Source organism: Schistocerca piceifrons, chromosome 6, assembly GCF_021461385.2.
Source record: "Schistocerca piceifrons isolate TAMUIC-IGC-003096 chromosome 6, iqSchPice1.1, whole genome shotgun sequence".
Lineage (NCBI taxonomy): Eukaryota > Metazoa > Arthropoda > Insecta > Orthoptera > Acrididae > Schistocerca > Schistocerca piceifrons.
The window spans coordinates 333,297,611-333,322,557 of NC_060143.1; the positions used below are offsets into that span (position 1 = coordinate 333,297,611).

The 24,947-nt window shown below is 43.5% G+C and overlaps 1 protein-coding gene across 1 annotated transcript in view; it reads right to left on the minus strand.

Moving 5' to 3' along the window:
• LOC124803299 (lipase 1-like) overlaps positions 1-24,663 on the minus strand; it is a 221,342-nt gene extending 196,679 nt beyond the window's left edge. Inside the window, exon 1 of the mRNA XM_047264482.1 lies at positions 24,544-24,663. Within this exon, the coding sequence (XP_047120438.1) occupies positions 24,544-24,663 (120 nt within the window). The remainder of the gene's footprint in view (positions 1-24,543) is intronic.
• Between the last annotated feature and the right edge of the window lie 284 nt (positions 24,664-24,947).

Below are 24,947 nucleotides of genomic sequence, written 5' to 3' on the forward strand. Positions count from 1 at the left end.
GAGACATTGCTGAGTGAAGACTCGAGTCAAACTCAAGAAGAATTGGCACGATTAGTGGGAGGCCATTTCAAAACGTATCAAGGCTATGGGCGTGATTCAGAAAGAAGGAACTTGGGTCTCGTGTGAGCTGAAACCAAGAGCCGTTGAACGGCGTTTGTGTGTTTGTGAACAGTTGCTTCACAGTCAAAAACTGAAGGGATTTCCGCATCGCATTGTGACCGGGGACGAAAAATGGGGTCATTACGATAACCCTAAACGCAAAAAATCATGGGGATATCCCGGTCATGCTTCCACGTCGACGGCCAAACCGAATATTCACGGTTCCAATATCATGCAGTGAGGTTCTGAATTTGGTGAGACCAGCTCGGCTTCGTGTACTATAAGGCGTTAAAACCAAGTGAAACAATCACAGGTGCTCGTCATCGAATGCAATTAACGCGTTGGAGCAGAGCATTAAAAGACAAACGGCCGCAATACAGCGAGAGGCACGATAAAGTCATGTTTCAGCACGACAACGCTCACCCTGCGTCGCAAAATAGGTCAAAACGTACTTGGAAACACTAAAATGGGAAGTCCTACCCCACCCGCCGCATTCTCCAGACATTGCTCCCTCTTACTATCACCTGTTTAGATAAATGGCGCATCGCCTGGCTGATCAACACTTCCGATCCCATGAAGAAGTCACAAATTGGGTCAATCGTGGATAGCTTCAAAAGATGAACAATTTTTTCGACGCGGGATTCGTACACTGTACAAAAGATGGGAGAAAGTAGAGGCCAGCGATGGAAAATACTTTGAATTGTACATGTGTAACAAATTTGTTTCATTAAAGTCTCAAATTTTGGGGAAAAAACGGCGAAAGCAAAGTTGTACACCTTGTATTACTATTATTATTATTATTATTATTATTATTATATGCATAATTAAGTTTGTACGGAACCATCAAAGGGTGAGTCCTACTCCCATTTGTTCGGTTTTCAACTTCACCTCATATTTTGAAGAGTTCCACAACGTACCTAGTTAATATGGTCATTATTAATTATGGTTATTATTAATTATTATTATTACCATTACATGTAATGGCGGTTAACAAATGTAGTAGTATTTCTTCGTCAGCTCGAAGATGTGGTTAACTGCGTGGGACACGATTACGCCCCTGTGACCGTGAACAATGATGGGACAGGTTAGCATTTCCTTCACGTCCCGCGAAGCCTTTACTTAGCCACGTGGCCACAATTGCTCGGACGGCGATCGCATAAATGGCCTTTTTCAGAGGCCACACAGTCGCTATGACTCGCTTGCCAACCGAAGGACACAATTTTACTGCGTAGGAGACTGGGACAATGTTATGGCGCATACCACCTCTGCCAAACGCTGCTTGCTCCGCAACCGCACGTCAGTCGTATGTAACCTGTCTTACTCTTTTATAGTGAATCACCAACTCAGTCGTCGTGACCTATGATGTCCACATCAGTGTCTTAATGGTATCTTCACTGCCTGGATAGAAAACTCTTTGACGTCCATTTATCAACTGATTCCTCTCGTCTGCTTAGTCCGTCGTATTGCAATTAGGCAGAAATTTTCGATCGGTCTGTGTGCGATTAAGGATTACGAGTCTATTTATGGTCATAATCATTAAGTCTTTAACACAGCATATGAAGAAGGAAGTCACCATATCAGCACAAGATTGCAATACTTCGGTAGTTGAACCTCGCAGAAGAAGAAGAATTCCTCCCTTCGCGTAAACTAGAAATTTACCCGCCCGGATTTCCGAGAGTGCTTGCGTGCAATCTTCCGGGATACGGGGACGCGAACCAGCCCCGGCTCCAATCCGCCTCGCGGTTTGAAGGCGAAGGCTGGTGTGCCACGCCAGACTGGATGTAGTTTCCAGGTGGTTTCCCACTTCCAACTAGGTGAATACCTGACTGACACCCATATTCCGCCTCTGATACTCACTATGCAAATATTTAGTCTAGGGGACTGATGACCTCAGATGTTAAGTCCCATAGTGCTTAGAGCCATTTGAACCATTTTTGAACTTTTATATACATGATTTGTGTGTGTGTGTGTGTGTGTGTATTTTAACTTGAAAGAAATAAATATGTCGAAAACGCGTACCATACGAAAAAAAAGTCCCGTGAATCCATAACTCCCCTTCCCACCAGTTCCCTGTGGGTGGTTCAGTTTTTTACTTTCAAATGGGGATTCCTCATTTTTATTGCAGTTTCGGATTCTATATTAAAAAATACCTAGGGTTTACCGGAAACAATTCTTTCCATTGGTTATACTCGTAGATGACACTGTATTCTAAAAAAATCAGTTTTTCTGATTTTTGCAATTAAGAGCCGATTCATCTGAATCTACATTGCATTTGTGTTAAAAATGTTAATTTTTAGCCACTTAAATGTCTAACCGTAAAAATTTAACTCTTGAAAACTGTTCGGTACTGTTCTAAACAGTTGATATTTTTGTTAAAAATTTAATTTAGTTTTCCAAATTTGATGGTACAATTATTCTTTTCCTTTTAGATACTTAAGTAAAAGTCTTAATGTACAACAAAGTCTGAAAAACTAAATTTGTAACGAAAATATGAACTTTTTATAAGGGAAACGGTAAATTTTAACCGCAAAACTAATGTAGAATCAAATCAGTCGGTTCTTAATTGCAAGACACGTAAAAATTGAATTTTGTCAGTTATAACGAGGCCTACCACGAATGGGCAGAAAATGTTTCGTGTAAGCCCTAGAGCATATTGGCGTAAAATGCGAATCTGCATAAAGGATTCCCTACAAAAATAAAAAGTTGAACGCCGCCATGGCAAGTGGAACATTTAAAGGGTGGCTGGTTTTGTGGTGTCACCGCCAGACACCACACTTGCTAGGTGGTAGCCTTTAAATCGGCCGCGGTCCATTAGTATACGCCGGACCCGCGTGTCGCCACTGTCAGTGATAGCAGACCGAGCGCCACCACACGGCAGGTCTAGAGAGACTTACTAGCACTCGCCCCAGTTGTACAGCCGACGTTCATAGCAATGGTTCACTGACAAATACGCTCTCATTTGCCGAGACGATAGTTAGCATAGCCTTCAGCTACATTTGCTACGACCTAGCAAGGCGCCGTATTCAATTGATAATTAATATTATGAAGCATGTACCGTAACGAGAGATGTTCTACAATTGTGGATTAAAGTTAAGTATTATATCAACTACTTACTTTATTTGCAATTCTCAAGATATTGTCCTGTTCCAGACCTCACGCCAGTCAGCGTGTAATTAAACGCGTGCATTTCGGCCTCCTCTAGAAAAACAGTGTTGGCTCTTCTGCCAACACTACAGGTTTTAGCACACATAGGTGTCCCTTAGGAAAATATTAACTTTTCATCTAGAAATTTTTTATCTTACGATGCATATTTTCCAGATATTTAGTTTTTCGAAGTTAAAGCAAATATCCTGTGTATATAGAGAGCGAGAGACAGAGAGAGATTTCACTGTCACTCTTGAGGATTTTTTCCAATTAATTGTAGCAGCAAATTGTGACTAACGTCCTGAATCAAAATTGTGAAGGCGCATTTAGAAAATCGACAAGTATTTACAACACTTCTGCCAGAATTCAGTATCTGCTACCTTGTACACGTATCTCGGTCACCAACATAGACCTATATAATACCCCAAAATTACAAATTATCTTAGTGAAAACTCTAAATTTAATGTCGTGTGGAGAGAAATACAGCGTTGTATTTGCTTTACGTTTCTCTGTGACAATGAGTAGTGACATAGTGGCAGGCAGTGCCTCAGATACCAAGCACCGTTGTGTAAAAATATTTGTCGCTTTGCATTCAGAAGCAAGCGCCTTACACAAGTTAGGTTGCATTTCTACTTAAGGAGTACTTTCTTAGTTCATAGGTAATTTGTATCCTCTGTAGCCGCAAATTTAAGCAACGATGCCAACTTTGTTCAAGGGAAGTCTGCATTATTTGGGTCTCTCGGTTTTACGAATTAAGCGTACTATATCTGTATTACTAAACAGCTGAAACAGAATGCCTATTGTAGAGTGCCTATTTAAACCCTTCCATGGCTAACAAAAATTTTGTTTTCAGCATTTCATACAATTATTGAACGAATTTAAAAATTTGAAATCCTGTCATAATCTACTCCTTAACAGGTACAGTCGTACGTTCAAAGCTGAACAGAATTAGTCAATTACTAAAGTCAAAATCTGTGTATCTATCTTGAGGCAGCGGTACTCACGGCACACAAATTACCCAGGCAGTATTAATCCGTTATTACACTTACACACAATAAACCTTACAAATATTATCATATCTTTTCGAAAGCTTTTCTCACTGACAGCCCTCACAAAATAAAGGAAGGAAAAAGGACATCCACTTCAGGGCGTGTTTCTACAGCAACCAGTATGCAGAATATGATGAAAACAACAGTCTTTCTTTATTTATTCTTGACATGCGTTTCGCCTAATTCAAGGCATCTTCAGACTGACCTATATTCATGACAGCTGTATTAGAAAGGCTTGATCCCAATTTGCAACTGGAAAGATTACAATTTTTTCTCAGGCGTACCAGTATAGTGTTGGTAAGTGGGTTTTGGGTGCCACGATTAGGGCATCAGCAAAAATAAATGGAAAAATTTGTAGTGTAAAAGTAATTATTTTACATCTTCTTCCAGGTTTTAACTCATATGGACCGTAGCCATCGTAAGGCCAGCCTCTGTACATTTTTTCCATATTTTGATTTACAGTATTTTATTCATCCATATATTAATGGGTATTAGGCTTTTAACTTATAACTTGAGCACGTACTTGCTTCGATTTATTTTACTATATATGGTGAGGGAAGTCTATTTTTTCCGATTCCCTAATCGTGGCATAAAACCCATTTACCAACACTATGGTGTCAAGTTTCAAAAAACAAAAAAAAAAAAAAAAAAAAAAACAAAAAAAAAAAAATTTGCCGGCCGAAGTGGCCGTGCGGTTAAAGGCGCTGCAGTCTGGAACCGCAAGACCGCTACGGTCGCAGGTTCGAATCCTGCCTCGGGCATGGATGTTTGTGATGTCCTTAGGTTAGTTAGGTTTAACTAGTTCTAAGTTCTAGGGGACTAATGACCTCAGCAGTTGAGTCCCATAGTGCTCAGAGCCAACCAACCAACCAAAAAAATTAACTTTGTAATCTTTCCAGTTGCTAGGTAGGTTCAAACCTTTCGAATATAGATGTAATTAATGTAGGTCAACCTGAAGACGCCTTGCATTAGGCGAAACGCGCTTCATAAATAAATAAAGCAATAAAATCAATTCTGCAACCAAGACTGTTGTTTTCACCACTTCAAAGAAAAAAGTTTATCACTTAGGTACTGCATTTCCACAATACATATTGCAAACGGTATTCACATATAGCACAAAAGGTACCAGCGAAATTGTAGCATCGTATGACAAGAGATATGAAGTCATAAACATTGAGATACGTGGAAAACTAGCTTTTCGTAAAACGGAGCGAAACATGCGCCTGCTATATTAACTTAGTGTTTGATAATGAGAACACTTAGCGACTTCGAACAGACTGTGAAGGTAATTTCAAACATTCTTTAAACTCATCCTTTCTCACAACCCCAAAAAATAATGAAGGAAGTTTTACACATGGTAGCTCGATTCTTTAAAGAATCGGGGTCTGTGCTGACGTTTATACAGATGATTAGTACGCCCTGACTCACAAGTGCACTATGATGTATAATAAGCGCTTCTAGTAATATGTAGGATATCTTCTGTCACAGATACTGCCTGGTTTCTTCGTGTTTGTTTGTTTCGTACTCACGAGGAAGCAGACTAGAGCGGCGGAGATCCCGACACTGCTGTGTCATAATACTCAACTGTAGTGAAATGAAACATTGCGACTGATTCGTTACTGGAAATATATATGCCTGATCTGTGAATTTTATTGCCAAAGTATTTACTCTGAAGAAAGTATTGAACTATCCAACTGAAACAAGAGGATTTAAACTGAAGGATTGAATGCTATTTTGACTATAGAAAACTGCGGCGACGTAAATCTTTGAAAAGTACTATTTGCGAGAATGAAAATTTGTGTTAGATAGAAGCGAGAATATTTTGACTGAGAATTATGTTGAAAGATTAAATCATAATAGCCTAAAATATTTTCAGATCAGGGGAGAATGTTCTCGAAATTATTTGACGTTACGTAAAAGCAGAGACATTGCTGTGAAGTTGCGCTCTTTGCTGACCTGGTATTGAGTGTGTGATCTCAGGGAATCGTAACAACGAAAAAATACTGAATCTAGATTGCGCCAATTTCACGAGATTCGGCTTAAATATTTTTCATTAATAATTTTAGAAGAGTTTGTGCCCCAGATGCGTAGAAGAGAAGAAGTGCAATATTACAAATTTCTCCGGAAAGACGACAGATATTGCGTCCAGAAGTAGAATGGTAAAATAATCCACCAAGAGTGAAAGTTTTACTATTATTCCTCGAAGACGTAATTAATACAGAAAGACCGTGAGAGGTTACTAAAGCTGCTGGGTACAAGTATTATGGAATAATCCGTTCAGCGCAATAGGATCTGGTTTTTAACCAATTATCGTGTGTTATTATCGTGAACAAACCTAACGCGGACGGCTATCGTACACCGTGTGTCTGAGACATAGTGTCGATTCGCTGCTAAAGGAAAAGGGGCGGGGTGTTACTGGTCTTATTTCACTACTGTAATTTTTAATTTATCGATTTCTACTGCATATTACGACATTGATGTTTGCACGAGAGCGGACTCAATGACTTAGGCGTAAGTGAAAATAAAAGCAGGACCTGTTTACTGGTCAGTCTGGCAAAGTCCAGATCGCACTCCAGTTTTGAAAATGATACAGCAGAGCAGTCAAGGTTTTTTACACTAATTTTGAAATAGTTCTTTCCATTCTGCTCCAGAAATGTTGAAAGTCCGTGTAATGGATTCGTGTGAGCGCAAAGACGGAAAGTATTTTCTACTGCCTTCAAGTGACACTTCTTTTTCTTTTCTAACTATAAAATGGAGGTCACATCTTCGCTGACACCCTTAGACAGCTGTAGGTAGACATTCAGTTTAAGCATAGCTACATATCACTGCAGTATCGTTATTGTCACCGATCTGTAGACATTGGAAACATTGGAAGAACTTTCTCCACATCGCAGGTAACGTAGATAATAACGCTTTCAGAATTCTTTGGCGCTTCAGGTGGTCTTCGAAGCTTGAAATTTGATGTTGTGTTTCAGTTTAAGGAACCACGACAGTTGATTTAGAAATGCACTGATTTATCTAACGTTTGACTATCAAACTGTTTTTTCAAGTTGTACAAATAACACGATGTAACGCCTAAAAGCAGTCGCGTTAAGAGTAGCAGTCGCAAATTCTAGCTCCACAGAGGGCGTACCACAGCTATTTTTTCTCTTTTCGCCGTCTACTTTATCAATGTATATTTCAAAACTAAACTGTGTTTTGTCACTTGTTCTAAATACAATGTTGTACCGCTCTGTACGGTGTGGTGTTTACGATACATGACTCGGATTCGAGAAGAGCTACATCAGATTCCCATCCAGACGATAAAATGCCGCGAGATTGCGTTGCGCACATAGATACATACACAAGCGCACACTACATCTACATATTTTTGTAATAGCTTGTATTTTCGCAGAAATAAAATTAGCTCCAGTCCCCCAGTTCTGATCAAGGTTTTTCGGTACGAGACTGTCTCATTACCAGCACGCGAGGCATTTGTCTGAAAAGAAACGCGTTCTCGATTACGGTTCGGGAGTGCAGCCGTTCGTCGTTTATTACCATGCACGACACGGCTTCTGGTCACCTGCCAGACATCTTCCGGCGAGACGGCGAAGAGTGACATCGGCTACCCCAGACTTCGACTGCTCCCGTCATATCCGGTAGCTTTCCACAAGAAATATTGTTCTTGGTAGTAAAAGAGAAACGCATTCCTGAAACGTCATCGAGTATTCAGCACGCCAGTAAAATTTCAAGGTTCACATAAGAACTAGGCTTCTTGATGGGGCAGAACTCGAACAGTCCGCACTCTTGGCACAATAGAAAAATAGAGATCAAACCTTGGCACAATTAGAGGTCAGAAATAAAGCAACACAACAAGAACAAACCAGTTGTTTGGTCAGGGCCAATTCGAGAACATTTTTCAGCACAAGTGACTTAAGATTTAGTGTCCCCTATCCTCCATGCTTTCCTTTGAATCCTTTCACCTGTGTCCGTTTCGCTGCTAACTGTGATACAATCCTGCACAGATTGTTTGTTTTAACTTGAGACATCTAGATAGGCCTATCTCGAAAACGCCCCATCGCAGGAAAACATGTTCTAGCTGAAAATTTAATATTAGCAAAGGAGACATCCGTGTGCACTACCACTGACCACTTCCTAACCACGCCTCCTGCGTGGGCGGGGTCAACGTTGTATTTTCAAATGGGAGCCCCTCATTTTTATTGTATATTCGTATACTACGCCAAAAAATACATACAGTTTGCTCAAACCATTGCTTACTGTTATTGGTAGATGGCGAAGTAATCGACAAGTGTCGAGTGTGCCTGTTCTTGCTATCAACAACCGATGCATCTGATTCTACATTTCATTTACGAAGTAGGTGTAAGGCTTTGTGTTCTAACAATTGACATTTATGTTCGAAATCCACTTTAGTGTTGCAAATTCGATTGTACATTAGCCGTTTCAGTGTCTGATTAGAAACTATGTTTAGCGTGATCCAAGAAGAACGACGTGGATGTAATAGTTTTCTGTTCCTGTCGAGGTAATTGGTGTCGGTGAGACGCCTCGCTTCTTACCGCTGAGCCACTGAGCTGATTGATTTCAGTGAGTATCACCTGTCAGTGTCACTTGATGGACATTTTACCTTATTACAGTGGTTGTGGTTCTTATTCCGCGCCGAGCGGTATAAGGCGCTCCAGTCATGGACTGTACGGCTGGTCCCGGCGGAGGTTCGAGTCCTCCCTCGGGCATGGGCGTGTGTGTTTGTCCTTGGGATAATTTAGGTTAAGTAGTGTGTAAGCTTAGGGACTGATGACCTTAGCAGTTAAGTCCCATAAGATTTCACACACATTTGAACATTTTTTCTTATTCCGCCGGTAGCTGCATAGTGGCCAGCGCTTCGATGGACACACACACCGAAATCAGTCACCCTGATGGCGGGGTTCGAGGGCAGCCACCGAAATCAAGCATGCCGATGGCAACAGAAAACTACGTTACCACACAAGTGGCTTATTTTCCAGATATGTCAATGTCTAGCTATATTATTTGTATTGCACAATCACACTTGGCAACACTCAAGAAATGTTTGGACATCAGTATCAACCGTTAGAACACAAGGGTTTACAGTTACATTGGTAATGAAATGTAAAATCATATGCTTCGGTTCTCAATTGCAAAAAAAGCCACACTTGATATTTTTCGATTGCAGCACGATCTACCACGAATGGAAATCGATGGTTTGAGCAAACCGTACACATTTTGGGCGTAGAATCCGAGAATGCAATATAAATGCGGGAGGGTAAACATAAAGGTGATTCCGCCGACGCAAGATGGGCGGTTAGGAGGAGGCGAGCTGTAGCACAGATGGATGTCCCGTTTACTAATATTACCTTTACACCCAGAACATTTTTTCGTGCGATGCGTCATTTGCAAGACATTTAGTTGTCTTAAGTTAACACAAACATCGTGTATACAAGTCCTGCAGACATCACCCAAGCGGCTGCTGCTAATATTGTGATAAGTCCTGTAAAGAAGTCTTACAGTTGTGGTGCCGCTCCCAGCTTGGCGTCCCACACGACGCTTTGCGTCGCTTGGGTCTTCAACCGGCCCTGAGACTAGTAACGGCCTTGCTGTAGAAGCCGCTATGGAATTTCGCTACTCGGACGTTCTGACTTATTTGGTTTCGTTCGAGAAATGATCGAGTGACTATCGTTTGCGAATAACAACCCATCTCGCTTCGAGAAACTGGAGTGCGTAATCTTGCTTAATAAACGGCATCGCCTTACTCACACTCAAATTTCAATATAGACTATCGTGAACAGTGAATGGAATAGAAGAGGAGAAGAGAGGGAGAGAGAAAATGGTGGTGGTGCATGCTGCACGCTGCATGTGGAATGGCAGATTGTGACTGCAGACGTACAGTGGATTGTAAAGGATGCTCAGATAGAGTACATCTAATATTACAGTGACAATTAAAAATGTCAGCAATCTTGGTGATAACAAAATCTTATGAAATCGTCAAATAATACATAATCATCCCTGATGTTTGTGTGCTAGGAGACAGCCAGAGAAAATTACTGGACAACGACGTTCCATGACTAAACCGACTGGATGGGCATTCGGCAATTGTCTTTGTCTCTGCTTTAAGATAGTAGTACAGTGGAGACAGTCAACAGGACCTGAAAAATTGACGACTCGCCCCGAGATGGCGTTTTGCAGATTCTAGGACACTAAATGTTGCTCAAGATTACATTGGAATGTTTTTGGAAAGGAACATTCTTGGCGAGAATATTTCTTCTCTATTTATTAAATACCAGAAACCAAAGTTGTTCACAAATAATGATATTGGCGAGACAAAGCGCCCAGTGCGGCCAGTCAAATGTAAGGACATGCCCAGAACAAATTTTATAGAACGTCAGTAAAGGGATCATTATAGTGTGTGACATTTCAATACTACAATCCTGGTGTAAGGCACCTCTTCACCTGTTGGGAGGTCCTGCACGACTGACTGTGCACGAAGTGATGAACATCATTTATTTACTGCCAGCGGACACCTGGCCCAGTCCACCATGAGTGGGGCACCACACAGAACCACTGTAGCCACTGATTTTCTAAGGGGTGCACTACTGCGCAACATTCACTGGCCAACCTTGCCTACAAATTAATCTTTGTCTCAAACGTTTTTTATTCCGGTCTTTGATCACAATATCAATTCTTTTGACGATTCAGTCAGTATTGACCATCCTCAGATCTACAATATAAAAATACTATACTGGCCATTAAAATTGCTACACCAAGAAGAACTGCAGATGATAAACGGGTATTCATTGGACAAATATATTATACTAGAACTGACATGTGATTACATTTTCACACAATTTCGGTGCATAGATCCCGAGAAATCAGTACCCAGAACAACCACCTCCGGCCATAATAACGGCCTTGACACACCTGGGCATTCAGTCAAACAGAGCTTGGATGGCGTGTACAGGTACAGCTGCCCATGCAGCTTCAACACGAAACCACAGTTCAACAAGATTAGTGACTGGCGTATTGTGACGAGCCAGTTGTTCGGCCACCTTTGACCTGACATTTTCAGTTGGTGAGAGATCTGGAGAATGTGCTGGCCAGGGCAGCAGTCCAACATTTTCTTATCCAGAAAGGCCCGTACAGGACCTGCAACATGCGGTCGTGCATTATCCTGCTGAAATGTAGGGTTTCGCAGGGATCGAATGAAGGGTAGAGCCACAGGTCGTAACACATCAGAAATGTAACGTCCACTGTTCAAAGTACCGTCAATGCGAACAAGAGGTGACCGAGACGTGTAACCAATGGCACCCCATACCATCACGCCGGGTGAAACGCCAGTATGGCAATGACGAATACACGCTTCCAATGTGCGTTGCCCGCAATGTCGCCAAACACGGATGCGACCATTATGATGCTGTAAACAGAACCTGGATTCATCCGAAAAAATGACGTTTTGCCATTCGTGCACCCAGGTTCGTCGTTGAGTACGCCATCGCAGGCGCTCCTGTCCGTGATGCAGCGTCAAGGGTAACCGCAGCCATGGTCTCCGAGCTGATAGTCCATGCTGCTGCAAACGTCGTCGAACTGTTCGTGCAGATGGTTGTTGTCTTGCAAACGTCCCATCTGTTGACTCAGGGATCGAGACGTGGCTGCACGATCCGTTACAGCCATTCGCATAAGATGCCTGCCATCTCGACTGCTAGTGATACGAGGCCGTTGGGATCCAGCACGGCGTTCCATATTACCCTCCTGAACCCACCGATTCCGTATTCTGCTAACAGTCATTGGATCTCGACCAACGCGAGCAGCAATGTCGCGATACGATAAACCGCAGTCGCGATAAGCTACAATCCGACCTTTATCAAAGTCGGAAACGTGATGGTATGCATTTCTCCTCCTTACACGAGGCATCACAACAACGTTTCACCAGGCAACGCCGGTCAACTGCTGTTTGGGTATGAGAAATCGGTTGGAAACTTTCCTCATGGCAGCACGTTGTAGGTGTCGCCACCGGCGCCAACCTTGTGTGAATGCTCTGAAAAGCTAATCATTTGCATATCACAGCATCTGCTTCCTGTCGGTTAAATTTCGCGTCTGTAGCACGTCATCTTCGTGGTGTAGCAATTTTATCGGCCAGTAGTGCATATACACCTAGTGAGCAATGTGTCTGTCAGCACAATACAGCATTACGTATCACAATATACCATCATACAACCAGGGAAATGTTTGTCTGGTAATGACTGCATTAAATCATTCACTTACAAGTTCACCTGACGGTGTTCTGTTTGTCCGAAAGTAATTAGTAACACCCTGAAAAGTGACTCTAAGGTAATCATTAGTTAACACAACAGGCATATTATTGTTTCATTTTCTGTGGTAGAATGTGGTGGAAAGATATACCTGTTTCATATTAGGTTTTTTAGGGGTAATCGCTATCAATCTAGTTGTGGCCCAAATCAGATATATTTCGTGAAAAAAACTCTCAATGTGCCCTTGAAGCACGCAATTTTTTATTCATTATTAACTGCAAATGCTGCAGTCAAATACAATTGTTGTAATTAATAAATCTGATTAACATAACGAATCCATCAACACATAGCGCCCAAAGTGGAGCCACAATAGGCATAACCCAAAAGTATACTCGTAATTACTAGTGAACAATACTAGATATGGGTCACCATGAAAAGGCTCACAGATTAAAAGTAGCAATAGCGGTTATCACTGAAACAACTTGTTTTCGGATATATCGTTTTCTTCATCTCCAGTTTAACCTGACTGTAAAAACCGCTCAAAATAACCGGTTTATGAAATAACCGCTTTTCCATTTTTGTTGCTATTTTTCCCAGTAATAAACGTTGACAAAGGCTGTAAAATTCTAAGAGTCTCTCAGACTTACGATAAATTACACGTTTCAAGATATGCTGCATCAAGATATCAAAGAAAATAGTTTTAAAAAAAGCAAACCATCACACATCTACCGCTCGCTGCTTTCTTCGAAAGCTAATGAGGTTTGAATACCACAAATATCATGTTGTAATCTAAGATCATAACACTATTTGGGTGTTACAAACTGTGAGGGTGAAAAATGAGGCTGGAGAGGCTTCAATCCAGCCACACAGCTGGTCTGATATTCCGTAGGCTCTTACTTTGTTTTGGCCGAGCGGTTCTAATCGCTACAGTCTGGAACCGCGCGACCGCTACGGTCGCAGGTTCGAATCCTGCCTCGGGCATGGATGTGTGTGATGTCCTTAGGTTAGTTAGGTTTAATTAGTTCTAAGTTCTAGGGGACTGATGACCTCAGAAGTTAAGTCCCATAGTGCTCAGAGCCATTTGAACCATGTTTTACTTTGTGTATCAGGAGACAGTGCGGAACTGTTCGAACGCCTTCCGGAAGTCAAGGAAAATGGCATCTACCTGGGAGCCTGTATCTAATATTTTCTGGGTCTCATGAACAAATAAAGCGATTTGGGTCTCACACGATCGCTGTTTCCGGAATCCATGTTGATTCCTACAGAGTAGATTCTGGGTTTCTAGAAACGACATGATATGCGAGCAAAAAACATGTTCTAAAATTCTACAACAGATCGACGTCAGAGATATAGGTCTATAGTTTTGCGCATCTGCTCGACGACCCTTCTTGAAGACTGGGACTACCTTTGCTCTTTTCCAATCATTTGGAACCTTCCTTTCCTCTAGAGACTTGCGGTGCACGGCTGTTAGAAGGGAGGCAAGTTCTTTCGCGTACTCTGTGTAGAATCGAACTGGTATCCCGTCAGGTCCAGTGGACTTCCCTCTGTTGAGTGATTCCAGTTGCTTTTCTATTCCTTGGACACTTATTTCGATGTCAGCCATTTTTTCGTTTGTGTGAGGATCTAGAGAAGGAACTGCAGTGCGGTCTTCCTCTGTGAAACAGCTTTGGAAAAAGGTGTTTAGTATTTCAGCTTTCCGCGTGCCATCCTCTGTTTCAATGCCATCATCGTCCCGGAGTGTCTGGATATGCTGTTTCGAGCCACTTACTGATTTAACGTAAGACCAGAACTTCCTAGGATTTTCTGTCAAGTCGGTACATAGAATTTTACTTTCGAATTCACTGAACGCTTCACGCATAGCCCTCCTTACGCTAGCTTTGACATCGTTTAGCTTCTGTTTGTCTGAGAGGTTTTGGCTTGCGTTTAAACTTGAGGTGAAGCTCTCTTTGCTTTCGCAGTAGTTTCCTAACTTTGTTGTTGAACCACGGTGGGTTTTTCCCGTCCCTCACAGTTTTACTCGGCACGTACCTGTCTAAAACGCATTTTACGATTGCCTTGAACTTTTTCCACAAACACTCAACATTGTCAGTGTCGGAACAGAAATTTTCGTTTTGATCTGTTAGGTAGTCTGAAACCTGCCTTCTATTACTCTTGCTAAACAGATAAACCTTCATCCCTTTTTTTATATTCCTATTTACTTCCATATTGAGGGATGCTGCAACGGGCTTATGATCACTGATTCCCTGTTTTGCGCTTACAGAGTCGAAAAGTTCGGGTCTGTTTGTTATCAGTAGGTCCAAGATGTTATCTCTACGAGTCGGTTCTCTGTTTAATTGCTCGAGGTAATTTTCGGATAGTGCACTCAGTATAATGTCACTCGATGCTCTGTCCCTACCACCCGTCCTAAACATCTGAGTGTCCCAGTCTATATCCGGTAAATTGGAATCTCCACCTAAGACTATAACATGCTGAGAAAATTTATGTGAAATGTATTTCAGATTTTCTCTCAGTTGTTCTGCCACTGATGCTGTTGAGTCGGGAGGACGGTAAAAGGAGCCAATTATTAACCTAGCTCGGCTGTTGAGTGTAATCTCCATCCATAATAATTCACAGGAACTATCCACTCCTATTTCAGTACAGGATAAACTACTACCAACAGCGACAAACACGCCACCACCGACTGTATGCAATCTATCCTTTCTAAACACCGTCTGTGCCTTCGTAAAAATTTCGGCAGAATTTATCTCTGGCTTCAGCCAGCCTTCCGTACCTATAGCGATTTCAGCTTCGATGCTTTCTATCAGCGCTTGAGGTTCCGGTACTTTACCAATGCAGATTCGACAGTTTACAATTACAATGCCGATTGTTGCTTGGCCCCCGCATGTCCTGACTTTGCCCCGCACCCTTTGAGGCTGTTGCCCTTTCTGTACTTGCCCGAGGCCATCTAACCTAAAAAACCGCCCAGTCCATGCCACACAACCCCTGCTACACGTGTAGCCGCCTGCTGTGTGTGGTGGACTCCTGACCTATCCAGCGGAACCCGAAACCCCACCACCATACGGCGCAAGTCGATGAATCTGCAGCCCGCACGGTCGCAGAACCGTCTAGCCTCTGATTCAAACCCTCCACTCGGTTCCGTACCAAAGGTCCGCAGTCAGTCCTGTCGACGATGCTGCAGATGGTGAGCTCTGCTTTCATCCCGCTAGCGAGACTGGCAGTCTTCACCAAATCAGATAGCCGCCGGAAGCCAGAGAGGATTTCCTCCGATCCATAGCGACACACATCATTGGTGCCGACATGAGCGACCACCTGCGGATGGGTGCACCCTGTACCCTTCATGGCATGCGGAGGACCCTTTACACATCTGGAATGACTCCCCTCGGTATGCACACGGAGTGCACATTGGTTTCCTTCCCCTCTCTTGCTGCCATATCCCTAAGGAGCCCCATTACGCGCCTGACATTGGAGCTCCCAACTACCAGTAAGCCCACCCTCTGCGACCACCCGGATCTTGCAGACTGAGGGGCAACCTCTGGAACAGGACAAGCAGCCATGTCCAGCCGAGGATCAGTATCAGCCGGAGACAGACAAACTGGAGAGGCCTTCCGTTCAGCCCTCTGGAATGTCTTTCCCCCCTGCCACACCTCGAGACGACCTCCCACTCTACCACAGGTGAGGGGTCAGCCTCAATGTGGGCAGTATCCCGGGCAGCCACAGCCATAGTCCGATCGGGGGATGCGTGGGACAAGCTGGCCGTCTCCGACAAACCCCCATCCGGATCCCCACAGTGATGACCATTGGCAACAGCTTCAAGCTGTGTGACCGAAGCCAACACTGCCCGAAGCTGGGAGCGAAGGGATGCCTACTCAGCCCGCATCCGAACACAGCAGTCACAGTCCCTATCCATGCTAAAAACTGTTGTGCAAAGAACGTCTGAACTAATCTACATAGAGCACAAACAATTCGACACAAAATCTAAACAGTTATTGAAATACAAGATTGCCTAGTCAATGCAGTAATGCTGCTACTTGCGCACTGCTGACACACTGCTCGGCGGCAGAAAGAGACTACGCGATTTTACGCTATTCAGGTACTAAAACGCGATGCTACAACTCTCAAATACTATAATACGCCCGAAATTTATGAATTAAACAATGCAAGTACCCAAAAACACGCAAAGAAATTAAGAATTAAACTATGTAACAAATAAGTAAGCTAGGAGTATATGACTTGCTGCTGGCAGCTGCTTATCCAACGTCGGCAGGGAGCACACTGGCTGTGACCAACCGACACTGGCCGTTCAAAACGAAAACAGAAGACAGACGACTACACGAATTTACATTATTCAGGTACTAAAGCGCGATGCTACAACTCTCAAATACTATAATAAGCCCGAAATCTAGGGCACAACAGCAGGTCAGCTACTTACTAATTTTATTACGAACTATGAATTAATTGTTAAGTTTTTAATTTATTACGGTTACCTTAATTTTATAGAAATGGCAGACAAATAATAAGCTTGGGTGTACAATTTGTAGCGTTCTTGTTGTTTACTCCTCAGCCGATAGGCGTCATTGGATGCGGGTATGGAGAGGCATGTGGTCAGCACACCGCTCTCCCGACCGATATCAGTTTTCGTGATTGGAGCCGCTGATTTTCGATCAGGTAGCTCCTCCAGTTGCCTCGCATGGGCTGAGTGCACCCCGTCTACCAATAGCGCGCAGCAGAACGGGACGATCAGCTGTCCAAGTGCTAGCCAAGCTCGACAGCGCATAACTTCGCTGATCTGGCGGGAACCGGTGTTACCACTGCGGCAAGGCAATTGGCCAAATAGAACATTTACCAGCAGTAATTACACGATGAAACTAAACTCCGTCCGAATAGGCCTTGGAAGGTCCAACGGTACCAACCGGCCACCGTGTCATCCCCTTTCACAGGCGTCACTGGATGCGGATATGGAGGGACATGTGATCAGCACACCGCTCTCCCGGCCGTATGCCAGTTTACGAGACCGGAGCCACTATTTCTCAATCAAGTAGCTCCTCAGTTTGCCTCACAAGGGCTGAGTGCACCTCACTTGCCAACAGCCCTCTCTAGACCGGATGGTCACCCATCCAAGGGTTAGCCCAGCCCAACAGCGCTTATTCTAGGAGCGCTCTCAACCTACAATCTTGAGCAATTGGTTAGAAAACCAACTCGAGATGGGAACATAGATATCTTGGCAACAAACAGACCTGATCATCTAGAAGAAGGTATTAGCGACCGTAATGTCGTTGTGGCTTCTATGTCAGTGGAAGTTGCAAAAAAAAAAAAAAAAAAATAATAATAATAATAAATAAATAAATTAAAAATTAAAAATTAAAAAAAAAATAAAATAAAAAACCAGCTTAGAGTTTTTTGGGAACGCAAATAAAAGTGTCATTAATGAATATCTTCGTAGTCAGCTCCAAGCATTCTCCGAGGGACACAAAGATATTGAGCACCTTTGGTTGGAATTTAAGGGTATTGTCCACCACGTGCTAGAGAAGTATGTGCCTAGCAAAAGTATACGGGAGGGAAAGGATCCGCCTTGGTACAACAAATATATCAGGAAGTTGCTGAGGAAGCAGAGAATTTTGCACAGTCGTTTCAAACGTAGTTACTGCTCCGCTGACAAACAGAAATTATGCGATATGAAAGCAGCTGTCAAAAGGTCAATGAGAGATTCTTTTAACGAATTTGAAAGCAATATTTTATCTGCAGATTCTAAAAATAGCCCCAAGAAATTTTGGTCGTACGTAAAATCTATGAACGCTACAAATAATTCAATACCCTCTCTTGCTGACAGTACGGGTAATGTAACTGAAGATCATAAACAGAAGGCCGAAATTCTAAACCTAGTCTTCAAAAACTCGTTTACGGTAGAGGACTGCAGCACCATCCATCCTTTCAATTAACGAACAAACGCAAGGATGGCTGACATAGTGTTTAGTGTATCTGGGATTGTGAAACAGTTAAGATCCTTAGACGCCAGGAAGGGATCTAGCCCAGACGGTATCCCCGTAAGATTGTATGTTGACCATGCTTCAAATATAGCATCATTCTTATCCATCATCTATCAGAGATCATTGGAACAGCGGAAAGTTCCACGGGACTGGAAGAAAGCCCAGGTCATAGCAATCTATAAAAAGAGTACAAAATGGGATGCACATGATTACCGGCCAATTTCACTGACATCGATTTGTTGTAGAATCAAGGAACATATTTTGTTTTCAGACATAATGACCTTTCTAGACTCTGAGAAGCTCATCTGCAGGACCCAGCACGGTTTTAGGAAACAGCGGTCATGCGAGACACAGCTGGCCCTCTTTGTGCATGATATATAACAGACTCTTGATACCGGCTCCCAGGTTGATGCCATATTTCTCGACTTTCGAAATGCGCTCGACTCAGTTCCGCACTGTCGCTTGCTCCAGGAAGTGCGCACTTACGGTCTATCCGACGACGTATGCGGTTGGATAGAAAGTTTTCTAACAGACGGGGAGCAGTATGTCGTCCTGCACGGGGTGACTTCAACAGAAACAAGCGTAACATCAGGTGCGCCCCAGGGCAACGTAATAGGTCCGCTGCTTTTTACGATTTACATAAACGATCTGGTTGATGGTATTGACAGCGGCATTACACTGTTTGCCGATGATGCTGTAATCTACAGGGAAGTACTATCACACGAAAGTGGTGAACAAATCAATGAGAATTTGCAGAAAATAAATGTGCAGTGTAATGACTCGCAGTTATCTCTCAATATTAGTAAGTGTAACCTACTGCGTATAACAAGGCGAAAATCCCAATTAATGTACGAGCACAAAATAAATGCCCAGTCTTCGGAAACGGTAAAGTATCTGGGTGTGACTGTTCGAAATGATCTCAAAAAATGGTTCAATGGCTCTGAGCACTATGGGACTTAACTTCTGAGGTCATCAGTTCCCTAGAACTTTGAACTACTTAAACGTAACTAACCTAAGAACGTCACACACATCCATGCCACAGGCAGGATTCGAACCTGCGACCATAGCGGTCCCGCGGTTCCAGACTGTAGCGCCTAGAACCTCTCGGCCGAAATGATCTCAAATGGAATGATCAGATTACACAAGTAACAGTCAAGGCGAACTCTAGATTGCGGTTTATTGGTAGAATCCGAAAGCGATGAAGACCTTCAACAAAGGAAATTGCTTACAACACGTTAGTTCGTCCAGTCAGTATTGTTCGTCTGTATGGGACCCTTACCAGTTGTGACTGATTCAAGAGATTGAGAAGGTCCAAAGGAGAACAGCAAGATTCGTGACTGGTACAATTAGCCATCGCGAGAACGTTACAAATCTCATAGAAAGTCTGAAGTGGGATACACTTACGGATAGACGACGCGCTAAACGGAAGGGGCTGTTCATTAAATTCCGAAATCCGATCTTCGCCGAGGATGTAGAGCATATATTATTACCACGAACCTATAAATCGCGCAATGATCACCACTCAAAGATAAGGATAAGGGAAAATAGAACTCGTACTGAGGCGTTCAGACAGTCGTTTTTCCCTCGTGCGATTCGCGAGTGGAACAGTGGGGGGGGGGGGGGGGGGGGGGGGAGGAATATGATTTTGGCGCGAATTGTGCCCTCCGCCACACCCCGCATGGTAGCTAACGGAGTATATATGTAGATGTAGAACTTCCGTGATCTGACGGGAACCGGTGTTACCACTGTGGCGAGGCCATAGGCAGAAATTACACAACAGTAGTTAAAAATTTAGTAAATTATTAACCCACAGGCCAATATTTATTGTCCAATCTGTTTATAAATAATCTTTTTACAACGTGTTGATATATAAGGCAACTCCTTTCATCAGAAACAATACCACTCAAAGACGATATCAATCTTTCAGGAGCCACAAACTTCCTACCAACAATAAATATTTTTGGATTAGAAATGACAAACTTGACTTATAACTCTTACTTTGCTCCCAATAAACGAAAAAATCTCTGCTTCTGGGTGGTAAAGGACAACAGGTGCATTATTGTCTCGCGAATGCTGCATCGATTCTAATACTCTAAGTTAACAAAAGTCATGGGATACCTCCTAAAACAGTGTCGGGTCGGACCTCCTTTTCCCGACACAGTGCAGTAGCGCTACGTCGCGTGGACTCAGCGAGTCCCCGGCAGAAAGATTGAGCTATGCTGCCTCGACAGCTGTGAATAGTTGCGAAAGTATTGCCGGTGCAGTAATTTGTACACGAATAGAGCTCTAGATCGTCTCAGAAACGTTTAATGGGATTCATCTAGGTGGTCAAATCATTCGCTCGAACTGTACTTCAAACTAACCGCAAACAATTGTGGCCCGATGCAATGGCGTATTGTTATCCGTAGAAACTGTATCGTTGTTTGGAAATATGAAGTCCATGTAAGGCTGCAAATGGTCTCCATGTAGCCAAACATCACCATTTTCAGTAAATCACAATTTCAATTGGACAGGGGGACCCAATCTATTCCAAGTAAACGCAACCCAAACCATTATGGAGCCACCATCAGCTTACACAGTGCCTTGTTGACAACTTGGGTCCATGGCTTCGTGAGGTCTGCGTCACGCTCGAACCGTATCATGAGCTCCAACCAACTGAAATTGGGACTCATCTGACCAGGTCACGGTCTTCCAGTCTTCTATGATCCAACCGATGTGGTCACGAGCCTAGAAGAGGCGCTGAAGGCGATGTCGTGCTGTTAACAAAGGCACTTGCGTCGGTTGTCTGCTGCCATAAACCATTAACGCCAAATTTCGCCGCACTGTCCTTACGGATACATTCGTCGTACGTCCCACACTGATTTCTGCTGTTAATTCACGCAGTGCTGCTTGCCTGTTAGCACTGACACCTATACGCAAACGCCGCTGTTTTCTGTCTACATCTACATCATCATCTGCATGGTTACTCTGCAATTCAAACTTAAGTGCCTGACAGAGGGTTCATCGAACCATTTTCATACTACTTCTCTACCATTCCACTCTCGAATGGCTCGTGGGAAAAAGGAACACCTAAATCTTCCCGTTCGAGCTCTGATTTCTCTTATTTTATTATGATGATCATTTCTCCCCACGTAGGTTGGTGTCCACAAAATATTTTCGCATTCGGAAGAGAAAGTTGGTGATTGAAATTTCATAAATAGATCTCGCCGCAAAGAAAACCGCCTTTGTTTCAGTGACTGCCACCCTAACTTGCGGATCATATCGGTGATACTCTCACTCCTATTGCGCGATAACACGAAACGAGCTGCCCTTCCTTGCACTTTTTCTATGTCCCCCCGTGAATCCTACCTGGTAAGGATCCCACACCGCGCAGCAATATTCCAGCAGAGGACAGACAAGTGTAATGTAGACTGTCTCTTTAGTGGGTTTGTCGCATCTTCTAAGTGTTCTGCCAACGTAATGCAGTCTTTGTTTCGCCTTCTGCACAATATTATGTATATGGTCTTTTCAATTTAAGTTGCTCGTAATTGTAATTCCTAGGTGTTTATACGAATTGACAGCCCTTAGATTTGTGCGATTTTTCGTATACCCAAAATTTATCGGAGTTCTTTTAGTACCCACGTGGATGACCTCGCACTTTTCTATGTTTAGTGCCAATTGCCACTTTTCGCACCATACAGAAATTCTCTCTAGATCATTTGGTAATTGGAATTGATCGTCTGATGGTTTTACTAGACGGTAAGTTACAGAGTTGTCTGCAACAAACACTCTAATGGGGCTGCTCAAATTATCACCTAGATCATTTATGTAAACCAGGAACAGCAGAGGGCCTATGACACTACCTTGTGGAACGCCAGATATCACTTCTGTTCTACTCGATGATTTACCGTCTGTCACTACGAACTGTGACCTCTCTGAGAGGAGATCACGAATCCAGTCACATAACTGAGATGATACTCCACATGCACGCAATTTGATTAATAGTCGCTTGTGAGGAACGGTATCGAAAGCCTTCTGGAAATCTGGGAATATGGAATCGATCTGAGATCCCTTGTCGACAGCACTCATTACTTCATGGGAATAAAGAGCTAGCTGCGTTGCACATGAACAATATTTTCTGAATCCGTGTTGGTTATGTATCGTTAAGTGAAGGCCGATGGCCACGTTAATTCCCGTTTTGTGGCCATTATTTCATAGAAAACCTTTTCATATCAGTCACCAGAGTACACATGACAGCTCCACGATTGCACTGCCCTTATGCACCTTGTGTATACGACACTCTCGCCTTCTATATACGAGGTTTGTCCGGGAAATACGTATAAACGTTGAATAATGTCTTTATGTTACAAGGTCCAGTCACCGCCAGGTGGGACTACGGCTGTAATCAATCCCATCAACGCTCAGTTCGAGTCGGAGCACTCTGCGTGAAGGCGGGAGTGTGCGGCAGCTTGTTGACAGTTACCCTTTTCCACCTGCCGTCGGCATGAATCTCTCTTTGATTGAGGAACAGCGCGTCAACATCAAGTTTCTTGCAAAGCTAGGCAAGAATGGCCGTGTTTGAAACAGGTTTACGGAGACAATTCTCTGAAGGAACCAACCGTGAAAAAGTGGTTAAAAAAGTTCCGGCATGGACGAGAAGAAGTGAACGATGACCCTCGCCCAGGACGCCTGTCGACATCGAGTTCCGATGCAAATGTTGAACGAATTCGGGCTTGTGTTCTTAAAGACCGTAGATTGACAATCAGAATGATTGCTGACGAGCTGTCAATCCCCAAAACAATCGTTCACGAAATCCTGACACAAAAACTTGAAATGAAGAAATTGTGTGCGAAAATCGTACCGAAGCTCTTGACGCCAGAACAGAAAGCAAAGAGGGTGGAGTGCTGTGAGGATTGGTTGGAAGCAGAGGAACGAGAGGACTTTCTCAGCCGAATCATCACTGGAGACGAGTCCTGGTTTTACGAATTCGATGTAGAGCTCAAATCTCAAAGCAAGGAATGGAAACTAGCAGGAGAACCGAGAACAAAAAAGTCGCGAAAATCAAGGTCCAATGTGAAGACAATGTTGATTGTTTTCTTTGATTCTAGGGGCATTGTTCACAAGGAATTTGCCCCTCCCGGCCAGAGAGTGAACGGAAATTTTTACGTTGAAGTTCTGACACGTCTCAGAGCTCGTGTGGCCCGAGTTCGACCGGAGATGGCAAAAGGGGCAGGTGGATCCTTCATCACGACAATGCGCCCGCTCACACGTCGCTCGTTGTGCGCGAGTTTTTGGCCCGAAGCTCAATCACCGTGACAGACCACCCGCCTTATTCATCCGATTTAGCCCCGTGTGACTTCTTCATGTTCCCGAAATGCAAAATGGTGCTTCGGGGGCGGCACTTGGGAGATGTGGAAGCCATCAAGGCGGAAACGACACGGCAACTGAACAACAGTACAACTGAAGACTTTCAGCAATGTTATCAACAGTTGAAACGGCGTTGGCAGAAGTGTACCGCGTCTCAGGGCGAGTACTTTGAAGGAGACCATATTGTAATACCTGAATAATTGTAAAATAAAGTTATTATTCAACTTTTATACGTATTTTCCGGACAAAACACGTATATGCATGTCCCAATCCCATGACTTTTGTAACCCCAGTTTATCATGTGCATGTTGCTCCTTTCTAACTGTCGGCGTTGTTATTAATCGCTTTTCTCACTATCTATAATCCAATATTTCAAAGCAATGGAAAGTTTACGAATCTGCATTACTCGTTTTAAAAATGTTTCGCTTAAAAACCAAATATTTAGTGCCACTGATGTGATCAACTGACACAACAATTTTTTTTCCAATAACCGGGTGCATAATGTAGCCGAGACTAAACAAATGCCGAAAAATATTGGTTATTCGGAACTAAAATACCGGTATCAGCTTTAAGGGTCAGTTTTCCCTATCCTAAATTAAAAGCTAATGCGCGGATATAGATTGCAGGGTTAGTACAGAGGTGAAGCAGGACAAAGACCACACTGACCGTGGTGAGCAAAAGCCTGGGGTCGATCTCGGTGTCGTTGCTTGGCGAAGCAGCGGCGAAGCAGCCCGCCAGCAAAGCGGACACCGTCAGCGCCAGAAGCAGTGGCGGCAGCAGCGGCATACTGGCGGAACAGACTGGCGCGCTCGCGGCCGGCTCCGTGGTTTTACACAGCCAGTGACGTCACCAGGTATCACGCCGGCCTTTGCCGCGCCGCTGCGTCAGCTGAACACTCCGCATCCACATCAGTGCCACGCGACCCAGGGTCTCAATAGGGATTGGAAAAACCGACCGGTAAATCTAGTACCGGTGAAAATGAAATGTCGTGTGACTAGGGCCTGGTGCAAGTCTTTTAGTTGACGCCACAACGGCGACTTACGCGTCGATGGGGATGATATGAAGATGAC